This window comes from Nanorana parkeri, unplaced genomic scaffold (assembly GCF_000935625.1).
Source record: "Nanorana parkeri isolate BGI_ZX_2015 unplaced genomic scaffold, ASM93562v1 scaffold838, whole genome shotgun sequence".
In the NCBI taxonomy this organism is placed as follows: Eukaryota; Metazoa; Chordata; class Amphibia; order Anura; family Dicroglossidae; genus Nanorana; species Nanorana parkeri.
In genome coordinates this window covers 195,527-212,457 of record NW_017307106.1, presented here as the reverse complement: position 1 = coordinate 212,457, position 16,931 = coordinate 195,527, and the positions used below count along the sequence as shown (strand labels likewise).

General features: G+C 40.3%; 1 protein-coding gene across 1 annotated transcript in view; it reads left to right on the top strand.

The window, feature by feature from the left end:
• Positions 1 to 16,931, top strand: part of MYCBP2 (MYC binding protein 2, E3 ubiquitin protein ligase) — a 243,252-nt gene that overhangs the window by 156,735 nt on the left and 69,586 nt on the right. The window contains exons 51-53 of the mRNA XM_018565383.1: positions 2,858 to 2,955; positions 3,748 to 3,864; positions 4,644 to 4,784. Coding sequence (XP_018420885.1) covers positions 2,858 to 2,955; positions 3,748 to 3,864; positions 4,644 to 4,784 — 356 coding nt within the window. The remainder of the gene's footprint in view (positions 1 to 2,857; positions 2,956 to 3,747; positions 3,865 to 4,643; positions 4,785 to 16,931) is intronic.

The window sequence follows — 16,931 nt, the reverse complement described above, 5'->3', positions numbered from 1 at the left end:
CACCTCCCCCCCCCCCCCCCAAAATTAAAATTTTCCTTGCAATCTTTGCATTTGTGGAAGACACTATGCTTATATGTTGAAAAAATGGTCAGCTCCTCCTGTAGTTGATCCACCTCTGTCTCTTACTAATAAAGGTCTAACCATTCACCTAGAAGACGCTCTTGCTTTTATGAATCCTATTTAATAGAAGTTGGAAGCAATTTGAAGACTCAACACCTTGGTTTTGGTTGATCAGCTTCTCGCAGGTTCAGGTTTAGTATGCCCTTCAGTCTGCAGTCATTTCTCTCTGGTAGTGACACCTTCTATCCTGAGCATTTAGTTGGTTCTCCATGCTTTTCATGTGGTCCTCTTGACAGGTACCCCTATCTAGTAGGGTACTTGGTTTCATCTAAATGTAGATTTGAGTGTCAGCTCTTCAGGGGATACTTGGGTTTGCAGACTGTCCCCAGATTTGTTGTTGGGCCTGTTAGTGATTGTTGCCGAGTTGGTGACCCTTCAGTTGGATGGCTTTTGGATATCTTAACGTTATCTGAATTCATGTGTCCCTCAATGGATGATAAAGAAAAAGGGATTTTTTTGTAATCACCAAAAAAACTTTTCTTGCAGTAAATTGTGCTTTTAACTCAAAGGGACTTTCCCTGGGATAACCCTTCCTCTACCCAACATGTCTCACGTTTAACAAAGCAATACTACGAGCAGGATTTAATCCTGCTCTTGTTTTGTTACAAACTGGCAGTTTGTGCTCAGTAAAGGAATGGTTATCCTGGGGAAGCGCTCAAATTTTTGGTGGCAGTGTCTAAATCCTAGATGGCAGTATAACCTCACAGTATCTGAATTCCTGTGTCTTCAATAATCTCCTAGAAAAGGGTTGTATGGTGATTATTTTGTCACTCTCATTAACACACTCTCATCCAGACCTCGTCAACTCTTTTCTACTTTTAACTCTCTAGGTCCCCCACCGCCTCTGCCCACTGACTCACTCACTGCCCAGGACATTGCCATTCATTTCAAAAACAAAATAGATGCAATCCGGGATGAAATTCCCACTATCCAGTCACCTTCCCCTATTAATGTACCAGACCCACCATTACACTTGCTACGTTCCTCTTTTCACCCTGTTAGCACAGAGGAGGTTACAAAGCTTTTCTCTGACACCCACCTCACCACTTGCCCCCTGGATCCTATTCCCTCACCACTACTTTGGTCACCCAAACTCTTGCTCTATCCTAAACTCTCTTACTTGCATTTTCAATCTTTCCCTCTCTACTGGCATCTTTCCCTCCTCTCTGAAACATGCACTGGTCACCCTAATACCTAAAAAAAACTTTAACTGGACCCCACCAACCTTAACAAGCTCAGACCAATCTCCTTACTCCCATTCATCTCCAAACTCCTAGAACGCCTAATCTACAACCGCCTGAGTCGCCATTTCGCCCCCAACACTCCACTGAAACCACCCTCCTAAAACTCACTAACAACTTGCTCACAGCAAAAAAACAATGTCCACTACTCCTTACTCTTGCTATTAGACCTCTCTGCTTCTTTTGACACAGTTGACCACCCACTGCTCAATTTCACTCGCTTGGCCTCCAAAACTCTGCTCTCTCATGTTTCTCCTCCTACCTATCTAAGCGCTCCTTTAGTGTTGCCTACAAATCTACCTCTTCCCCTTTCTGTTGGGGTCCCCCAAGGCTCTGTCCTTGCAGCTCTTCTCTATCTACACCACTTCCCTTGGTCAGTGGATCACCTCGCATGGCTTCCAATACCATCTCTATGCTGATGACTCAAATATATCTTTCTACTCCACAACTCACCCCCTCAGTGTCTTTGCGTATCACTACTTTACTAACTGACCCATCAGTCTGGATGTCACAACACTTCTTAAAGCTCAATCTTTAAAAAACTGAGCTCATGGTATTCCTTCCCCTCCGTGCACCCTCCCCCCAACTTTTCAATCAGGATTGGTAACACAGCTATCTATCCCTCCCCCCATGCAAATGTGCTAGGCGTCATTCTTGAATCATACCTTACTTTTGTGCCCGACATCTAATCACTATCCAAATCCTGCCATCTTCACCTTTGTAACATCTCCAAAATATGCCCCTTCCTCACCAAAGAAACCACAAAGCTGCTCATCCACTCGTTATCTCTCGTCTTGACTATTGTATCTCCCTCCTCATTGGCTTGTCTCTACACATTATCCCCCCTTCAGTCTATTTTGAATGCTGCTGCTAGACTCATTCACCTAACCACTCAGTGTCCACAACCCCTCTCTGCCAATCCATGCACTGGGTTCCAATCGCCCAAAGGATACAATTCTAAATATTAACCACTTACAAAGCCATCCACAACTCTGCCCGAGGCTACATTTCCAACTTTGTCTCGAAGTATCACCCTAACCATCCTCTCCGCTCCTCCCAAGACCTCCTGCTCTCTAGCTTCCTTGTCAACTCCTTCCATGCTCGCCTCCAGGACTTCTTTAGAGTCTCTCCCACTCTTTAGAACTCCTCACCCCCCCCCAACCTGTCAGTCTATCTCCTACTCTGACTGCCTTTAGGCAATCACTAAAGACTCATCTCTTCAGGGAAGCCTATCCCACCTCAAACTAACCACTGAAATATCACTTTCTCAAACAATTCATCCCCACACAGCTACCTCCTCATGTATCACTTCCCCCTCCCTTTTAGATTTTAAGCTGTCACGGGCAGGGCCTTCTTTACCATCATGTCTTGAATTGTATTGTAATTGTAATGTCTTCCTTATATTGTAAAGAGCTGCACAAACTGTTGGCGCTATATAAATCCTGTATTATAATAATAATCTTCACTGCATCTTTGTAAAATTTGTTTTAATGTAGACGCTGGGTTGGAAGTTAAAGTAAAGGACCCACCCAAAGGCATGATTCCACCTGGAACTCAGTTGGTAAAACCAAAAGCGGAACCACAGCCGAATAAGGTGGTGTATATATTTGTGATCATTTTAAAATTGTAAAGCATTTTGTAATCATTGTAAAAAAGATATTGTTGTATAGCAAATTGTATTTGTTATATGTCCAAAGGCCTTCCCCAGGTGAAAAATTCTCACACTTTTTTTGGTGGCAAAAGGAAGCCTATTGGCTTGAATCTGGTCAACGTCAAAAGACTAGAACTTCAGCTATGGCTTCTGCCTAATACAGAGGCTTACCTATTAAAGGATTTGGAAAAAATGAATTCATTTGCAAAATGTGCTTATTTTTGTTTAACCCTTTAAGAACAAAGCAACTGAGAGCATTAGCAGTGTGTTGAATATAATATCTCTTCTGCCTTGTCTTAAAATGCTGGAATTTCTATAACTGTGTGGGTATTTATATAACAGAAATGTTATAAAGTGTTTCTTAAAGATGACACTGATGTGTGCAACTATGCATACACGAAAATTGTTCGGTATCTCTTGTGGTAAAACCTAATTTTTTTAACTGTTTGCTTGCTTTTCTTGTTTTGTAATAAATGGGAAGCCTTGTTAGTTATAAATAGTGATAGATGTGTGCCCCATTTATAAGCAACCTATTTAATGGAGTTGGAATCTGTGTGCATGTTTCTCTCCTTGAAAAAATTATGACTTTTATTCTGGGAAACTAGCAACAACCTGTAACTTTTTCTTAATTTAATCACCAAATATGTGGAATCTTGATCGTTTGCTGTCTTCTGTTTTTGTGTTGTGCTCTTTCGCTTAGGTTTTCTTTCCCTTCTGTCTACCTTTACTTTGTAGGTCCGCAAATTTGTGGCCAAGGACAGTGCAGGGCTTCGTATTCGTAGCCACCCTTCCCTTCAGAGTGAGCAGATAGGCATAGTGAAAGTCAATGGAACCATCGCTTTTGTTGACGAGGTAATAACTCCATAGACAATATGGTTAAGGCAGAGTTGGCCTATACTGATATCTATTTTTGTAATGTACACAACAGAGATCGCTTCTGTGTAATACCATACATTTACAGTTCTGTTTTAGTGACAGTACTAAGGCCTTTATTTAACATGGAAAAGAGCAATGATGTAACTACTATATACTTAAACTGTATTCAGCATTAACTAAGTTTTTCCTTCTCTGAGCTACTGAAGAAGTTCTGATTGATCACTGCGTATTGCAATCAGACCAGTAATGATAAAGGATAATATGATGATGATTTCCATTCACCCTTCCTATGTTAAAGTTAGAGCATGAAATATATTACATTCTAATTAGATTATAGAAGAAATATTCTGTTGGCCTCTTACAAAAAATGTATATGGGTATAATATATATAACTTGATTGCTTGCATAGCGTAACCTATTCTGTTTTTGTAAATTACATTTTATTTTACAGATGTAGCTTTCCTTCTCTCTTTTATTTCTTAGCGTGTATACAATTTCTGCTTTATCCATTGGTGATGGACACTGACAGTTTTGCTTGCCTTTTTCTATTCTATCCTTTTTTAATCACTTGAGCAGTCCCCCTTTCCCACACCCTTTCACTATCCACACTCCTTCACATTCACATCTGTCACCAGTATTGGTATAGCCTCACACCTATCAGTGTCCCTCAGAAATCGCCTTGTAGGTAGGCCTTGCTGGCATTAATTGTGTTACAGGAGAGCATGGCTCGCTATTGTTGCTTGTTTCCCATTTAGATCCACAATGATGATGGTGTGTGGCTTAGACTGAATGATGAGACAATAAAGAAGTATGTTCCTAACATGAATGGTTACAATGAAGCTTGGTGCCTGTCATTTAATCAGCATCTTGGCAAAAGTCTGCTGGCTCCTGTTGATGTAAGTAAAAGAAATTATATGCCCTCGCAAAAAAACAAACATCTATGGGTACATATATCTCACATTGCAGGTCTACAGTCCATTTTCTGGATTGATGTGTTAAATAAAAATGCTAGTTACATTTATTTGTTTGTTTTTTTTCATTGTGCCCAGAATCCATGTTTTAGTATTTTTCAGGCTGCACAGATATACATTTGATTACAATGAGAAGACTACTTAAAAAATACAGCTATCGGCAACAGTTTTTTGTTGGTGACCAAGTACAACACAACTCACTTAGTGGAAGTGACTGTATATATTTCTGTTTGTACTGAAATAAATATATCTCTGTATATTCTACGGTTCTGCAGTCCAAGACTGATCGAATAGAGTAACATCCGATAGTGCCCACAGGGAAAAGACTGTGAAATATTAATTAGTGTGTAAGCATGTTAAAGGGAACACATTGTGATTTTGTATATAGTTTTTTTTTTTTATGGTAAAGTCTAAAAATATATATACAATTTTTTTTTCTTTTTAAGTCCGGTTATATAAAATATTGCATATTATTTTTATATAGCCAGCAGGTGGAAAACTCAGCTTCTTTTGACATTATTCTGGGTCTTCCTAGCTTTTTTTAATCTAAAGCTACTGTAAAACCGTTCTTTAACAAACTTACACATCCAATGGATGCATTAAAGTAGTGACCTATAGCACTCTCTATCCAAAGTTTTAGTAAGGAAAAGCTTGCCTGAAAGAAGTTGACTTCGACTACCACTTTGCTTTCTGTTTAAAAAAAACCCTTAGTGATCTGCCATGTACAACATATTTATTTGAGATGCAAATATTATAAGTATATATTAGAAGATATAATAACATTTTAAAACCTCTAAAGGTTTAATAAATGTTTTCAACATTTTGATGCAAAACCATTATAGTTTCCCTTGAAATCTACACACTGACGTGAATGGACAAGGGCTCGCACCCGTGAGTCCCCCTCCCTTCATATGAATGTGTAAGATTTTTTAACAAAAGTGAAATTGCTTCTGCTGTACTCTCTCCCTAGAAGACCTCCAGAAACCCCTTTTGTCACAGGTGCACCCTGTATAGATAGTGTATTATTAAAACTAAGGTTGTGTAAATCAGTACGTTAAAAAAAAAAAAGAGTATAAAACAGTTTATATATAAATTAAATAAAGAAACCTTTAAAAACGCTAAAACCGTTAAATTGACCCAAAACCTTTATAGCTTCCCCTTAAGTACAGTCAACACGTTGCTGCCCCACCCAACTCCGTGCCATATTTGGCAGATCCTGAAGTGCTGAGCTAATGCTGTGGATGTTTGTATTATAGCATATGCACTATATGGCCAAAGGTATGTAGACCCCTCCAAATTATAGAACTTCAGGTAATTCCAGTGAAGATATTGTTAATATTACAGCATACTAACACATTTTAGACATTTGTGTGCTTCCAACCTTGTGGCAACAGTTTAGAGAAAGCTCTTTTCTATTCCAGAAAGATTCTGCCCATGTACACAAAGCCAGGTGCCTAAAGACAGGTCCCTATCACTCCTGGGAGAATTGAAATTCAGATTGAGAGACAGGTCTTCTCTTCTAACATAAATACCTGACCTCACAAATACTGATTTGGCAGAAATACACAATGACAAAGTCCAAAACCTTTTGGAAATCCTTGCTAGAAGGGTTGAGGGAGCAAAATAAACTTCATGACTGTGTACGGTGATGTCCACCAAGCTTTTAATGTTCAGGTGTTTGCAAAAACTTGGCCATATAATGGATGTGTAACGCTTGTGATTAATCCACAAAGTGATAAACAATTTTGTGTCATACACAACACCTGTGCTGATGATAGTAAGAAAAAGCTCTAGGTCTAATGGTCTAGACACTATAAACCATAATAAACATAGACAAACATGTGACAATTTCACATTTCATACTATTTTTCTCATATTTTAGGAATATTTTTGAGTTTGAAGCGCAGTGCTATTTTCTTTTTTCCTATTAGGTTTATTTGACCTATGATTTGACAGAATAGGTATAATTACAACTTAAAATCATTGCCGACTCCCCCTAGTGGACTAGGTGCATGCAGCACTTGTTACTGTTCTAAACTTAACTTTTTTTACTTTACGTTCCTCTGGAGAGCTACAGCACTATAGCCACCCCTATCTTCCTCTGAACACTTGCAATAACATAAGTCGAAACATAAATGCAGAGAGTACTTTCTGTGCAGACAGTGCAGATTTGTGTCTGCTCCCTCTGGCTGCACACAACCTCACCTGGCTCCCCCCCCCCGCTGTCTGCCTTGGTAGATGAGAAGTCAAGCATGCAGTCAACCGCCTCACCTTATTTTTAATATTTTCCTCTTTCTTTTCCCCCTTTTTTCTCCCATGCCCTCTCCCACTGTGGCTCTTTGTCTGGCTTCACACGTAAAAGTGCAAAGATCTCACCCCTACTCTCCCACTGTTTCTCCCTGGCTGGCCTCACACTGGGCAGTGCAGATAGCTTGTCCCCAGCTCTGATGTTCCTTTCCTGTGCTGTTCCCTTGTTTATCCAGGAGGAGTAGGTATGCTGTAATGAGCAAGAGAGCGAAGTAAGAGGCTGGTGTGAGCGGGGCATTGATGTGGAGGGGATGCTGCTGCTGGGAGACTAGTTCAAGGATTTTCTAGTAAACAAAACATACACAGGAGCTTTACATTGACAGACTCCTCTCCCCTACTGGGGCAAATGACAGCACTTATTTCCACTGCATGCCTGCTGCCAGAGATGAGTGCTGTCAACCTGACCTCATTAGATATTTATCTCCTTCTGAGCATCGTGGTCCAACAGTAGTGGGTGGCTCTGTGGACTATGCTAGCTCAGCATTCCCACCACTTCTTAAAGGAGAACTATGAGGTGAGTGCTTTTCACTCACCTCATAGTTCTAGCCGACCTGTGACAATGAGACTGTCACAGGTCGGCTCAGTAGATCGGGAGGTGAGCGAACGCATACCGGCGTTCGCTCACCTCTCGATCCTGTCACAGCTCTCTGCCGTGACAGGGGAGGGGCTGGATTCCCCCCTCCCCGCTCTGATTCGCCAGCGCTGACTGGCGGAACGGACGGGGAGGGGGCGGGTACAAGTGGCTCTGCCTTTAGATAGGCAGAGCCAGCTGTCAGTCACGCAGCTGGGCGGATCCCGGCACAATTGTCGGGATCCGCTTCAGCTGCGGCGTCTCAGTATACAGCGAGCAGCTGCTCGCGGTATACTGCGGCGTCTCAGTATACCGCGAGCTGCAGCTCGCGGTATACTGAGCCTAGGGTGACGAGAGGACGCTAGTTTGTGTCCTCCCGTTACCCTAAGGAGAACTATGGGGAAAAGACTAAACCCCATAGTTCTCCTTTTAAAATGGGACAGTGTGCCACATAGACTTTGTCCTCCGGGGGAACAGAAACTGTTTCTGGTGGGACTTCTTTAATCATTGGTCAACAAGGAGAAAGAGGAAGGAATGTCCTTGGTAGTTTCTAGAACATGGGGCTAACTGCAACAGTCTTTCTTAAGAGTATTTTGTACGGAAATGCAATGCATTTTATTACTTATACCACACAAAATTACTCGTACATACAGCTTGATGCAGTAAGCATCATTCCTATGGTTGTATTTGTACTGACCATTTTTTGCTAGGTCATATTGTTTTGGTATAGCAATATATATACAAACGTATTACAACCATTCTGTGTTAAGTGTAGGAAGAGTACTAAATGGTAGAATGGAGTTTTTGCTGCTTTGAGGTTGGAACGACGTAGGGGTGAACCCCTTCTTGAGGCTAGCCAGTGGTCACCTTCATGGTCTCTGTGTTAAATACTCAGAAAACAACTTACTTTTTTTTATGGCTGCCCATCACTATATGTTAAATAGACACATTTATGCATTTGGAGAACTCCCATCCACAGATTGCTGATGCACTTTGAATATATTTGTGTCTTGTAGCAGTTCATTTTTTGATTTATGAGTTAGCAGTTAGATTTTTTAGTACAACAAAACCATATAACAACATTTGGTATAAAAAGTGTAATTAACATGTCCAACCATCTTTCCTCTGTATGTCCTGGGAGCTGCCAAGCATGATGGGCAAATTTCAGCTTGGTTGCAAAGTTGTATATTCATGTATTGCTTTATCTGTGCAGTGACCCTGGAGAACAATGGGGAATTTACTGACACTTAACAACCTGTGCTTGTGCAGTGTTGGTGACCTTAGGATTTTTGTTGTGGTTATTTCTGTCATCTAAGCATTTGTAAATTGAAGGTCTCATTCACATTGCCCCAGATTGCATGCATTTTGCTGCATTTTACACAGGTGAAGTGTGTTGGCAATCAGAAATTCATTGTTTTCACTATGCCTCTTTCTCACCAATTGAGAAATGCAGAATTTTTAAGGCTGTGTAGAAATGAATTGCAATCTCTTGTAAAACAAATAAAACATAGCCCACATGCAAGTGTTTTTTTTTTTTTTTAATGCATATTTCTTACCTTTTTTTTCTTCTAATTTATGGTTGCAGAACAGGAAATAACTTAAAACCTGCAGGGTGTAAAATGCATACAAACCACATGCAAATGTATGGCCACACATGTCAAATGTGTTTAATATTGTTTTTTTTTTTAATTATTTTAGCTATTAGGGGTCGCACAACCTTCTAGTACCTACTGCAGAGTCTGTTTTTTTTGTTTTGTTTTGTTTTTTAAACCTATGGAGTACATGATCTCTAGGGATTTTGCTATTTAGGGAACAGGGTTTAGATTTCTCGCTAGATACACAGCAAAATTGTGTTTTTAGAATATCTGTCTCTAGCATTTTGTTTTTCTTACTGTGCTATTTGGTTATTAGTACAACTCCTGGTTGGTGTTTTGCTATTCAGTGAAGTCATTTTTAATATAGTAGCAAAATGTATATCATTATTTAAAGTGCACATGTTATGAAAGTAATATGCAAGCTGCCATTGCTGGCCACCTCCTAAAAGCCTTGTGGCTTCACTACTTCTGTGTTCTGAACTCAGAACAAACATATAGCAAATGTAAATCAGAAAAACATTAGAATTCCTTGTCAAAAGTAATAAAACCAAAGTGTTAAAATGACAACTAGACAACAATCAATATTAGGAGGAGTGGTCCGTGATTGCAATTTGCTTAAGTTCAACATTCTCGATTGAAAGGTGATCTCTGTTTTTCTATGTGAAATTTTGTTGTAAACATTTGCCATTTACACCCGACATTGTATTTTTACTTTTTTTTTTTGAAGATTGTGTTCTTTCACTAATCTGGTAAATGGCATGACACACTACACCAAGGCCAAGCTTTGGGTGTTTCAAACTGGTTTTCTACATGTATTACTGTTGCTTTAAGGTTTGATTATTTCCTTAGTATTGTACATCCTAGGCAGTGTAAATCTAACTGTGCTTTTGCCTGTATTAATGGTATTTTATGCACTTTGCTACTCCCACCCCATTTTCTCTGCTATTTCTCTCTCAAACGCTGTTGCTCAGAATATCTTTTATGCTAGCCAAGGAGCCAGGGATTTGGACTTTTTATCTTGGGCCGCTAAAGGTTTTCTCGCTCAGGTGAGTTACACTATACCAGCTTTCATCCGTCTCTTCTTTCCTGTCCTGTGCCATAATCTTCCTTGCTACACAACATGTTTTTTTGTTTGTTTTTTGGAGTCTGTTTTTTTGGCATAGTGCATAGAAATAAAAATTTTGACAGGTAAGCAAATGAGGTTCTTGGCTATCTTAAGGTAGTAAAGTATTACATTTGTTTTCATACAGTGGTTTGAAAAACCTATTTATACTTTGAAACAGTTAAAAACATATTAAAAAATATACAACTGTAGTACTGTCTGGAGAGGGCTATCCACCATTACTCACAAGAACGTGCTTCATGAATGAGTGATGGGGAAAAAAAGCAATGTCAGATCCACTTGGGAAGAAACACACCAAACAGACAGAAAATGATTTCTTTGGTCTATTGAGACTAAACTTTCTAAATCATTTTTCTGTAAAACAAAATGCAATGTATGGTGGAAAACCAACACAGCTCATCACCTGAAGAACATCTTACCCACAGTAAAGCATGGTGGTGGTAGCATTAAATTGCAGGATACGTTTATTAACCAGAACTGGAAAATAGATTGACAGTGAGATGGATGGAGCCAAATACAGGCTTAAGAAAAACATGCTAGGTGAAAACCCTTTTTCAATCTGTGATTGACTAGACCTGGGTCACCTTACAGCAGCACAATTCCCTGAAACACCCATCCAAAGCTACACTGGAGTGGTTTAAAACCAAAAACGGAGTATTTGAGAATCAATTAAAAGACTTGGGGTCCATTACACTGTTGCATTGCGTTAACATGCATTTATTTTGAAATGCAGCACAATTCACTAAGGCAATGCATATGCGTTGCAGCATCCCACAATGCACCATAGTGCATTGCACAACAAATTTTGTGACATGTCTGATTTTCCGGACCTTTTGATGCTGCCTTCAGCAACATGCATTACGCGACATAATGTACATTAATGCATGTACATTGAGGCAACAAATAATTGCAAAATGGCCATAAAAAATATTGTTCAACTGTACTCATACAAACTGAGAACAGGCAAAATTGCAGGATCCATTGGAGATGAACTCTAATTGTCCCAGGGGAGGGTTCTATCGATTATTAACTTGGGTAGGGGGTACCTTTTGCAACCAAACAAATACCTAAATTGTTTTCAGCTTTTGTGTCACCATTGAACAATATTTTGCACATTGTAAATATGTTGTATAATTGAAATGATAAAAATCCTAATTTTAATCCATTAAATTATAACACTACAAAAGGGAAAAGAACCAGGGAAATAGGGGGGAAATACTTCAAGAAAGCACTATAAAAGTGGATTTTAAATGATCAGTTTTTGTTTTTCTGATGCTCTGTTTTAGCATATGCAATCACAAAAAGTGAATGTAACATGAATGAATTAATAACAGATATTGAGGAAAATTAGGGGGGTGAGTTAATGACATTTTCAGATTATTCCCCATTGTGAACCCTGCAACAAACTCCACTTTAACTTACCAAGACTTCTATTTGCACAAAAGTTTGATAATGAACTTCTAAAGCTCTTCCTCAGTAATAAGATGTGTGACGAATGGCCGCCTTTGATTGGAATTTGACTATTTTGTATGCTAGTCTTTATTTTTAGCAAATTTCCCTTAAATCTTGTAAGAAAAAATGTCAATGTATTTTAAGATTTCAGTGCCTGAAAGTGGTTCCATCTGCAACTGTATTGGTGGTTGTGGTTGGCTTATGTAATACAGCTTGTAGCTTTAAAGGAGAATTATGAGGTGAGTGCTTTTCTCTCGGCCTCATAATCTGAGCCGACCTGTGACAATGAAACTGTCACAGGTTGCCTCAGTAGATCAGGAAGTGAGCGAACACATACCAGCGTTCGCTCACTTCTCGATCCTATCACTGAAGAAAGGGGTTCTGAATGGATTCTCCCCTCCCCTGTTCGATCCTCCAGTGCTGACTGGCGGAACGGATGGGGAGGGGGCGGGTACAGATGGCTCTGCCTCTAGATAGGCAGAGCCAGCTGTCACTCATGCAGCTGGGCGGATCCAGACATAATTGATGGGATCCGTTTCAGCTGCGGCTTCTCAGTATACCGCGAGCTGCAGCTCGCGGAATACTGAGCTTTGGGTAACGGAAGGATGCTAGTTTTGTGTCCTCCCGTTACCGTTCAGAGAACTATGGGAAAAAGCACTAACCCCATAGTTCTCCTTTAAAATCACTTGCAGCTAAGCTAGATGAGATCTAAACTACTTGTCAACCAACTGGTTCTTGTGGTTTCTAGACTTGGTAACTGAATGCTATGCTTGAAGTATTTCTTGATAACCAGTTTGTTGCCAGTGATGATTTTTTTTCCAGACCATGTGGTCTTATGGGAAGTTCAAAAACCATTTGTTTTCTTAAAATTACATATACCCTAAGGCCTGCATATACATTAATGATACCTATTTCAGTCTGAGACAACTTTTTACTTTAAGTAACAATTTAGTACTGCTTGTCGAGGCTTCTTCTTTTTTTTTGTTCCACTGCAGTCCAATGGTTTTGTGCCTTTTGACATTTACAAGTTCCCAAGAATATTTTCTGCTTGCCTTGTGCCACCTTAAAGAGGAAATCCTGGTTTTGTTGTTTTGTGATGAACCTCAGTTTTGTTACCTTGATAACTGTGGCTGTAGGGGCACTTTGTTTAATATGAACAATGAGTGCCTGTAATTAGGGGATGCACAGATACCAGTTCAAATACCATTGCTATGTGGATGCAGCTGGGACAGGGCCCTGGCACTCCACCACTGTCCTGAAATCTATAGTGTGTATTGTTTTATAAAAACTGTCACATGGCAATAAAAAAAAGGTGTAAATTTGCTATCTGTGTGTACTTGGACACATATCAGTACTTGTTGTTGGTCTGGAAAAAGTGGTATTGGTGCATCCTTAAATAAGTGTGTGTATGTAAAAATAACAGCTGCCTCCTAACTTTACATTTTTTTTTCTCTAGTCTAGTTTTGGAGCTGGAAAAATATCTGTACTTGTAACAAGTACAGTACTTGATATATGTGCATCCCTAATAAAAACCATACTTAAATTGGTTTAGAAATGTTGTTGATATAAGTTACTACACTTAACACAATTTTTATTACATTTTTTTTTAACATAATCCAAAGCATCTATTGTCATTTTTATTTCAAAATTAATGTTCATTGTTACTAACAGTGTGCTAGCCAAGGTTTGGAATATTAAAAAGAATCTAAATGCTACACTGCGTAGTATAAAAAGTTGCAATATAATGATGATACAATAATACTATGATGATGTTGGTATAATCTACATATCAACTGAAAAATTCAGGGAAAACAGCTGTTATGTATGTTAACAGAGCTGTGCTATTTTTGTGTTTTTAGGTCTAGATATTTCCCGATGACAAAAGCCAATTTCACCAAGGCTGGTGAAATGTCGATAGGTGAATATAGAGGTAGAGGCAGGAGGGTGGGTGCAGGATGACCAGAGGGAAGAGGGTTGATTGAAGGGGGGCCCAATGATTGGGGAGGGTTCAGGGGGAGAAGGAGGAGGGGGGTTCTGGTTGAGCAGAGGTAGGACGGTGGGTGAAGAGTCACAGGAGGTGCAGTGGAGGGTTCTTGATCAGAGGGAGAAGAGTGGGTGCAACAGGAGAGGAGGGGGGCATAGTGAGTGGGGTGGATGCAGGGCAACATGAGGGTTTAGGGTGAGCAGAGGAATTATGGTGGGTGCAGAATGGGGGTTCAAGGTGAGTACAGAGAAGGGTGGGTGTAGGTTGAATAGATGGGAATTCAGGGTGAGCAGATGCAGGAGGATGTGTGCAGGGTGACAGGAGGGAGATTTGGGGTGAGCAGGTGGAGCAAAGTGGGTGTGGGTTGAAAGGTGTAGGGGGAAAGGGTATTGAGAGGAGGAAGAAGGATGAGTGCATGATGAGACAGGATGGTGGGTGCAAAGTGACAGGAGGGGGGTTCAGTGAGGTAGGGTAAGTGGGTGTGGGGAGAAAGAAATGTAGGGGGGGTTCAGGGTGAGCAGAGGGAGGAGGTAGTGTGTAGTGTAATAGGAGGGGGGTTCTGGATGAGTAGAGCCAGGAGGGAGTGTGCAGGGTGACTGGGCGATGGGGGGTTAGGGTGAACAGAAGGAAGATAGTGGGTGCAGGGTAACCGGAGAAGGAGTAGGATAGAAGGAAGTAGGGATGTGATTTTTGTGCATGAAGGGGGTGTATGGTGATATGGGAGATGTAGGTGCTGTTGGAAGAGGTGGGTGGGGGTGGTCAAGTGTAACAGAAGAGTTTGCTGTATTGCAGATTATAGAGATGCTCTTTAGAGGGTTGGTAGCTGAACATAAATGCAGCTTCAGCAGGGAACCAACTATCCAGCCACTCCAGCATCTACAAGGTTGGCTCCCGCATAACAACCTGCACTGGTCCAGGTTTCATTGCCCACTTCTCAGAGCCTGGAACCTCAGCTGCTGAACATACTGTGAGTGGAAACCTGGGATTTGCACAGGTGATGTTGCTGCAGCTGTGGAATCTGATGTTGCTGATAAGTCATTTCTCTTTGCTTCGCAGCTTCCCTGCTCCTCAGGGATCTCAAATGCTTCCTTTAAAAGAAGGGGGATCCACAGGGTGTGCTACAGCAAAGAAGAATATGGTGAATAGGAACATGTAACAAATATAAAATAGGTGTTGTCCAAGTTTGGCCACAAAGTGGAAATACACTTTAATCATTATATAGTTAGGTGAGGATGCACCAATATCATTTTTTCCAGACCGAGTACGAGTAACGATACTTGTCCTCAAGTATTAGCCAATACCAATCACTGATACCTATTTTTTTTTAGTGTCATTTGTCACAGTTTTTCTATAACAGAGACTAATGATTTTAGGACAGTGGTGGAGCGTCAGGGCCCAGTCGCAGCGGGGAGCCTGGTATTCCGGGCACTGACGCCACACTGTAGAGGGACTACAAATCCCAGCAATACGATATATAACAATGCAGAATACCACCAGCTATAAAGGACTACAAATCCCAGCAATAAATTATACAGCAATGCAGAATGGCACATGCTATAGAGGACTACAAATCCTGGCTATACAGTAATGCAGGATAAAATTTGCTATAGAAGACTACAAATCTCAGCAATACATTTTACAGCAATACAGAATAAAGCACAAAACAAAAATCGCAGGCAGTATTTAAGTAGCTGAGAAATTCAGGTGCAATTTTGCTGCACCATACCGTACATAGAGCACTCTGTGCTGCCGCCCTGCTCCGGGATGCTGGTCTGATGTCTCGGGGGCCCAGGGGGGGCGGCCTGATGTCTTGGTCAGAGGGTCTCAGGAGGAGGAGATGTGTAGAGGGTCTCAACAGGCACCATATGGTTCCCATGAAGGCTGCCCCGAGGTCTCCAGCAAGCACAGGACCTAAGGCAGCTGGTGCCATGTGAAAAATTAAAGCACCGGTATTTGTTTTTGGTATCAGGGCATTTTCACAAGCACTTGTGAAAATGGCCAGTATTGGCACCGATACTGGCATTGGTGCATCCCTAAAATTAAGGATAATAAACTTTACATTTATAGGAACAGCTATGGCAATGTATGTAGAATCAGTAATGTTCAACATAAAAGCGTATGTTTTCACATTTTTTTTTTGACCTTTTATAATGTATGTCATACAAAATAATATTAGAAACTGGGACACTATAGTGATGATGGTAATATTCATGATATCAAAATGTATATGTATAATAGACCTTGAGAAAAGGTAGTATTTGTTTTAAGAAAATTCATTCAGAAATGGTCAGTAATTTATTTGCCAGTCTGTTGTCTTTTGTACATGTATATGGAGTCTATTTGTTGTAGCAAGCCTCTAGTGTCCTGGAGCGCCTGTAATGAAGGATTTTCCTGGCCCCTGACCATGACCTTTTTATGTATTTCACTGTGAAACACATACTCACAAGTGCATGCAACTTCCTCACTGCATGTTGAAAAATGTGACACCTGTGTTCACCTCCTTTTAGTATCTATGCAGTATGTAATGACAAAAGCACCTTCTTTTTCTGAGATTTATACGAGCAGGGATTTTTTCCCCACTTTAAATACAAAGGGATATGATTTATAAATGATTCCAATAAGTAGAAACTGTGTTTAACAGTTCTGTTCATTTGAGTAAGAAACCATTAGTGGAGCATATGTAAAGTAAGTGTTGTAGAACATACATCTTATAGTGCTGTCATGTGACAGTATATAGAAAAAAAGTAATCATAACACATGAGCTTTGACCATCAAGTTTTTGACTGGATTGGCTATACAGTGAGGAAAATAATTATGTGATCCCCTGCTGATTTTGTAAGTTTGCTTAGAAGGAAATGAAAGGTCTATAACAGGGGTCAGCAACCTTTTACACACCGAGTACCATTTTTGCAACCATCAGACAACCGAGTGCCATTGAACAATAGTGCACCATGGTATTAGCAAATTTCAGTTTTTGTACTCATAGTTGTACTGCTAATAATAAGTTAAACTCACTAATTATTTGAATGTGTTTATCTGC